Here is a 7,747-nt window from a genome sequence, read left to right as displayed (position 1 = left end):
TTATTTAAAAACATTCTGGAATAGATAAATTTCTAGATACCAATTCCAAAGTATCAAGAATACTATTTTAAATTTTTTTATTCCAACTTTTAGAAGTTTGCTGCCTAATGGTTAATTTGTGTGCTGTTATTTTAATTCCCTGGAAAGCCACCATTTTATTTGGAAGACTCCAGGCTGTATCAGCACCACTCACTGCAGGACGGATGGACGGGAGCAACGCATCCTCTACTGACTTCACCTTCGTGGGCCTGTTCAATACAAAGGGAACCTCAGGCCTTCTTTGTGCTGTCATCACTGTCATCTTCTTCACTGCACTGATGGCCAATGCAGTCATGATCTTCCTGATCCAAACCGATCTGCGCCTCCACACCCCCATGTACTTCCTCCTCAGCCACCTCTCTTTCATCGACATGATGTACATCTCCACCATCGTGCCCAAGATGCTGGTCGATTACCTGCTGGGTCAGAGGACCATTTCCTTCGTGGGGTGCACAGCTCAACACTTCCTCTACCTTACTCTTGTGGGGGCTGAATTCTTCCTGCTGGGCCTCATGGCCTATGACCGCTACGTGGCCATCTGCAACCCCCTGAGATACCCTGTCCTCATGAGCCGCCGCGTCTGTTGGATGATCATAGCAGGTTCCTGGTTTGGTGGCTCCTTGGATGGCTTCCTCCTGACCCCCATCACCATGAGCTTCCCCTTCTGCAATTCCCGGGAGATTAACCACTTCTTTTGTGAGGCGCCGGCAGTCCTGAAATTGGCCTGTGCAGACACAGCCCTCTATGAGACGGTGATGTACATGTGCTGCGTTCTGATGCTGCTGATTCCTTTCTCTGTGGTGATTGCTTCCTACGCCCGCATCCTGACCGCCGTCCACCGCATGAGCTCCGTGGAGGGGAGGAGGAAGGCGTTTGCCACCTGTTCCTCCCACATGACTGTGGTGACCTTGTTCTATGGGGCTGCCATGTACACCTACATGCTGCCACACTCTTACCACACACCTGCCCAGGACAAAGTCCTCTCCATGTTCTACACCATCCTCACACCCCTGCTGAACCCCCTCATCTACAGCCTGAGGAACAAAGATGTGGCTGGAGCTCTGAAGAGGGCGCTAGGGAGGTTCAGGGCTTCTCAGAGAGTGTCAGGACATGTCCTGTGACCGCCAGCTCCTTCCCAGGCAGATACATGGGAGACTGTGGCCGCGGTGGCCGTGCTCTCATTGAAGGAGTAAACAGAAGGGGCGATGTGACATCGTGGCTGTATATGGGCTTTCACTCGCGGTTCACACAGATTGTGTTACAATGTTGGGGTGCTCAGGTGTGGGCCTCAGAAAGCAGACTCTCCTTCTCCTGCCCTGTGTTCATCTGCTCCTCTTGCTCCCTAATGCGGGCCTTGGAAACTAAAGTGCTCTCTGATCTTGCCCAACTTGTGGCCATAAAGAAATTCTTTGATCCACCTTGTCTGAGTGTGGGCCACAGGCCCCCATTTCCGAGGGGGCTGCCTCACACCCTGGGGGAAGGAATGCTCCACAGAGGGGCCAAGGACGGCTGAGCAGGTAGGGCCTGTCGGTGTCCCGGCTCGGCTTGTTAACAGTGGATGACACCCTCCTCGCACACACACGTCTACACAGCTGTCTGGGCTTCAGTCACACCACCCCCGGAGTCTCCATTAAGGGCCCAACAGAATGGGGTGCAGAGAGCTTCTGGACAGTTAGACTAGAAGAGGTTTGCAAGGCAAACAAGAACTCAGTTACATCCCCAAGAAGGTGGCACCCTGCAATGCCATGGCAACAGAAGCTCCCGCACTTGGGACCCTTCCAGACCTTGCCCCGTGTATCTTTTCATCTGACCGTGCATTTATATCCACTGTAATAACCAGTAAACTTGAGTCAGTGTTTCCCTCAGTTCTGTGAGCCACTTTAGCAAATTAATCAAACACAAGGAGGGGCCGTGGGATTCTCTATGTGTGGGTCATCAGAGGCACAGGTAGAAGCACCTAGGGCTTGCAACGACACTGGAGACGAGGCCAGCGTTGTAGGCTGGGCCCTCGCCCTGTGGGATCTGTCACTACGTCCCGGCAGGTGGCATCAGGATGGCGCTCAAGTGGTGACACCAAATGATATCCCATGCAGAACTGATTGCTTGCTTGGCATGTGCAGAAAGCCCCCACATGTTTGGTCATAGAAATCTTCTGTGTTGACTGTTGTGTGGTGTGAGAGCAGAGGAAAAACAATGTGAGTGTGTTTTTTCCCCACACTCAAAAAAAGTGAATATTTAAGAAGTCCCTTGATTGCCCTTCTGTCTTCTCTTCTTTCCTTACTGCGTTTTCCCTTTCCCCTGCCCTGCTCACATGTATTCAAAATAAATACCCTGTGGCTTCCAGAAACACAAATGAGAGAGTTTTTCCCTGGAATTTTACCTTTTGGACGTTACATAAATTTCACATGAGCTATATCAAGGAGCGCGGAAAGGACGGTGGCACTTTTAGGATTTGTGACACTACCGTGTAACTCTAGCTCACCGTCTAAGGATCAAAGAAATGCCATTGTTTCTACTTCGGACCTAGCATTTAGGAAGACAGCTGGTACAGCTGCCCACGTGCTCCCATTTGCAAGGCGTCGGGAGGCGTCACTGAATGTACTTTTCTTAAGTAGCCATTGTACTCACTACAGTCATTGGGTGCTTGGTATTTGCAGCACAAATACAGATTTTAACTTTTGCTTGTTTGTTTGCAACACATTAGTGAAACTATTTGTCATATAACTTAAGGCCTACGGATGAAAGAAAAGGGCGGCATGTCCCAGAGAAAACAACACGCGAACCGGCATGTGGGAGGAGTTTCCCAAATTCTGGAGAAACATATGAAGGGGGGCGGCGTGGAAAATAGAAAACACTTTTCAAACATGCCACAGCTTCGTCAAGGCTGGGCAGTTATCAGCCTGGTACTAGGGGTCAGGTCAGAGTTCATATCCGTGCTCTCCATGGATGCGGGAATGGAGGGAAAAAGCATGTGGCAAATCACGTTTCGTGTCCCATATGGTTATATGAAGGGTCCACTAGGGGGTAAAGGGGTGACTTTAAAAAATTGTTAATTCGCCATGTGGAATTGCCATCACGGGAGCATGATCATGGTCACATTCATAATCATACTGGTCAATCTCTGTCTGAAACTGAATGACAGATATGCCTTGGGAGGTCTTCCGTCCTTTGATGGCCTCATAGCAAATGAAGCAGCACTTATGTCCAAGATGCAGGTAAGAGCAGGGGGCCTCGGGAAGTAAGAAACTTCTGTACAGCAACACTTGTAACTAGTGGACCGGATGGCAGGATTTCAAGGAATCTGACTGATAGAACACTCTGTCCTTCAGAAACAGCTCCACTCATTCATCTGTTCATTCACTCATTCTTTTTTCATAGCTGTGAGCAAGACAAAAAAAGCACCTACACTCAAGAAATTTACCTTCCAGTCAGGGAAGGACAGTGCAAATAAATATACACACACCCACATACACACACACACATGCATACACATACACACACGCATACACACATACATACATACACATATGCACCCCGCACACCCCCCACACATACACACATGCACACACATACACACAAACATACATACATGTATACACACCCACATACATGCATACACACATGTACATACATACATGCATACACACACACACACACACACACACACATACATAAGCCAGCAAGTGAACCACAACAAAGTTATACCCCCACCGTGCTGCACGTGGTGGCCGTGACTAGAGCCTCACATACCCATGTCCTGTGCTCCAGCAAGGCCATCCTTGGGTGGATTCCTTACAGACATATGCTGTGGTTTGGATATGGTTTGCTGGTCCCCACCAAAACTCATGTTGAAACCTGACACCCAATGTGACAGTGTTTGTGGGGCAGGTGAGTCTGTCTCTCACCCTCACCCTCAGCGCTCTTCTCCCCTCCATGACGGGCAGCAGCCAGCCCACCTCTCCAAAAACCACGCCACTCTCGTGTCTCCTCCAGAGCCTCGATAAACTAAGTCTCAGGGGAGACATGAAACCCAAATGACTAGTATTTTATTGCAACGTGGCCTGGCCACAACATAAATTGGAGAATGGCTCTCAATGGCCCCAAAATGGCACCTTCACTTTTTACACATTACGAAACTTAGACAATTTTTGTCATCGCAGTGGAAGATGGTCCCAAGTTTCTCATGTCTGGGCCTTCTTTACCCTCAGATCACACTCCTGTTTCCATTCTTGCTCTTCCTGCCAGGTCCTACTCTGACCCTCCCAGCCCCCTGCCCCTCCCGTCCCACCTACTGAGATAAAGACTCGGACCCAGCCACTAGCCTCCCTGGCTTATGCTCTGTCCTCAAGCTTCATCTCCTGAAAACCACCAAATCTACCCCAACCACCCCAGTGCTCCACAGCCATCCTCCACCCTCCCTCTCCGTGAGGCGGCCAGGCCAAGAGTATTGCTCGGGTTCTTGTCCCTTTCTCTATGTCTGACCTTTCTCAGATAGAGACGATATTAGGCTCCTTTTCCACAGACCCCACTACTTACACCAAAGAGCTTGAATACCTCACCCTGTCTTATGACGTGACGTGGCAGGACCTCTTTGTCATCCTCTCCCCTACCTTAACCCGGAGGGGGTGGAAGGAGTCAGACGGCTGTCCAGGCCGTGCTGGTGGTGTTCCCCAGGCCGCAGGGAGCAGGGCAGCCCCCGGGAAGGCCCCGATCGGGACTGTCAAAGTGGAGCACCTGGCTGCCGTCACGGGGCCCATGCGACCTCATGCCTTGTCACAGGCCTCGGAAAGGCAGTCAGTTATGAAAATCTTAAAGAAGTCAGCCTGCTCTTTCCCCTTCTCACCTAACGGAGGCTCTACTAAAATACACCACCATAAACCCTACCTCGGCCCAGGGACCTTAGTTTCAAATACACATTTTATCTCCAAATATGCTCCAGACATAAGACGTAAACTCAAAAAAATTAGACGAAGGCCCTCAAACCCCACAAAAGGCCCTCCTGAACCTGGCCTTCAAGGTCTTTAATAACTGGGATCAGAAAGAAAAATTGGAGAAACAAAAGAGGGAAGAGCTAGAGACCCACTGCCGGCGGCAGCTATCCAGGGCTCTACCAACAACGCACCTGTCCATGAAGGACATAAATGGCCTACCTGGGGCCAAAATGGCGCCTGGACCATGCTTTAGATACAGTACAGAGGTCACTGGGCAAAAGCTTTCCCTGACCCTAGGCCTCCCCCTGGCCCCTGTCATAATGGTGGCAAAAATGGCCCCTGGAGGATGGACTGCAACCAAATCTCTCAAGGTAGAGTCCCATCCCTTCCCTCTGGACAACAGGACTCCTGGCCTCAACCTTCCCTACCTTCTGGGCTTGGCCTCTGAGACTGAGGCTGCCCGGGTGACACAGCCCCAGCAGAATAACTCCAGGGAGCCCAGGGTGACACTGACAGTGGCAGGGAGGCCAACTTCCTTTCTAACAGATACGAGGGCAATGTACTATGCCCCGGGCAAATACAGGCCCCACTGGCCCTTCAGACATGGCCCTTGTGGGGGTTGATGGCCTCATTTCAAAACCCCTCTCTATGCCACCCCATAGCTGCTCACTCCTAACCTGCCCTTCGCCCACTCCTTCTTATCATCCCCAGTGGCCCAACCCATTTTAGGCTGAGATATCTTCTCCAAATCCCCAGCCTCCCTTACGCTCATTCCCTTATCACGTAGCCCAGGCCTCTCCCTCCTCCTCCTCCTCCTCACCACACCTGGCTCAAAAGAACCTGCTCTTCCTTCTGGTTAACCCTATAGTCCAGGACACCTTTGCTCCCTCCGTAGCCCCCATCACAGGCCAGTCCAAATCCACCGAAAGGACCCCTCTTCTCACCCCTGTCAGTTATAATATCCTCTCTCCCTAAGAGTAAAAAAAGCTTTCAGTCTATGATCAATCGCCTTCTCTCTCAAAACTGCTTAAAACACACCAATTCCCCTTATACTACTCTAATTCTACCATTAAGAAACACGACAGTCGAGGTCAGGAGTTCGAGACCAGCCTGAGCAAGAGCAAGACCCCGTCTCTACTAAAAATAGACAGAAATTATCTGGCCAACTAACATATATATAGAAAAAATTAGCCGGGCATGGTGGCACATGCCTGTAGTCCCAGCTACTCGTGAGTCTGAGGCAGTAGGATCGCTTGAGCCCAGGAGTTTGAGGTTGCCGTGAGCTAGGCTGACGCCACGGCACTCACTCTAGCCAGGCAATAGAGTGAGACTCTGTTTCAAAAAAAAAAAAAAGAAAGAAAGAAACACGATGGGTCCCACTGCCCAGTGCCAGATCTTAGAATCATTAACCAGGCCGTACCCTGCCCACCCAGCAGTTCCCACCCATGCTCCAGCCCATCCTCCTTCCCCCCGCTGCCACCCACTGGACTGTGCTTGACCCCAAAGACACTCTCCTCACCGTGCCTCACCCTGACTCCTGAAATCTCTTTGCATTCACATGGGAGGATCCTGACTCTGTCCAGTCACCCCGACTAACATGCACAGCCCTCCCTCAGGGATTCCCAGCGGCCCCCACTTCTTTGGTCAGGCCCTGGCATCCGACGTGTCTGCTTCAGACCTAAACCCCCGTCACCTTCTCCCACATGTAGGGGACCTTCTCCTAAGCAGCCCTTCCTCCGAACTTTCCCGCCGACACACTGCCACCCTTCTAACCTTTCTAGCAACAACAGGATATCGAGTATCCCCCCACAAGACCCAAATTCCCTCCTCTCAAGGCACATATTTGGGACTCACTCTCACGCCCCAACATCGGGCAATCACCACCGACCGAAAATCCCTAATTTCTTCTGTGTCTCCACCTGTCTCCAGCAGGAAACTTCTCTCTTTTCTCAGCCTGGTCGGATATTTCCTTATCTGGATTCCCAACTTCGGTCTCCGTGCCAAACCCCTTTATCAGGCTTCCAGGGGCTCTCTCTCAGCGCCCTTGGATTCCACCTTCCCACTCAGCACACCTTCCAAAGACCTCCAACAAGCCCTTATCACTGCCCCAGCACTCATCCTTCCTAATTTTGACAAACCCTTTTAATTATACACAGATGAGAGGAAGGGAATAACGGCTGGACTTCTCAGTCCAGACCTGGGGTCTGACCCCAAGTTACAGCACACGGATCTAAGCAGTCAGATTCCATGGTTGGGGGCTGCCGGCCTGTCTCAGAGCCCTGGCAGCACAGCACTCCTTAAAAAACAAAGCAAAAGCCTCCCATTTGGCCACCCAATAACAGCTTTCCCCTCCAGAAACCTCTGTGACATGCTATCCCACAAAGCAACCCATCATCTTCCTCCTTTGCATTCAGTCCTTCCACCTCACATTCATTAACCATAAGTGAAACGATATCACTGCTCACTCATAACATTTCTCCTTACCCTTAATATCCCAAAATGTTCCCCTTCCCAACCCTTCCCACACCATCTAAACCAAACTCTTACCCTATCCCACCACCTGCTCAAGTGAACCTCCCCCCAGCTTGCCCCAAACTGTTGGAGCTGCCTAAAATGTCCCCCAGCCTGTTCACCACTGTCCAGTTCCAGCCAAGCCTGGACAAGCATCTCAGCCTCCTGATTCCTTACCGTCCACCAGGGTCCTGCTTTCTCCTCACGGCGTGAAACCCAACACAGCTCCTTCCCAAGCCAGTGTCAGCAAAAGGCAAGAGAATCCC

At 51.0% G+C, this 7,747-nt stretch overlaps 1 protein-coding gene across 1 annotated transcript; it reads left to right on the top strand.

Moving 5' to 3' along the window:
• The first annotated feature begins 203 nt into the window (after positions 1-203).
• Positions 204-1,160, top strand: LOC138382913 (olfactory receptor 2T1). Its single transcript, XM_069467524.1, has one exon. It carries the CDS (start codon positions 204-206, stop codon positions 1,158-1,160), a length of 957 nt encoding a protein of 318 aa, XP_069323625.1.
• The last annotated feature ends 6,587 nt before the right edge of the window (positions 1,161-7,747 follow it).

This window comes from Eulemur rufifrons, chromosome 4, assembly GCF_041146395.1.
Source record: "Eulemur rufifrons isolate Redbay chromosome 4, OSU_ERuf_1, whole genome shotgun sequence".
NCBI lineage: Eukaryota > Metazoa > Chordata > Mammalia > Primates > Lemuridae > Eulemur > Eulemur rufifrons.
Note: the sequence above shows the minus strand (reverse complement) of the source record. Positions and strands in the feature narration are given on the sequence as shown.

Bases quoted from the DNA above. Each gene is read 5' to 3' on its own strand.
- LOC138382913 (XM_069467524.1), top strand. From the start codon at position 204: ATGGACGGGAGCAACGCATCCTCTACTGACTTCACCTTCGTGGGCCTG.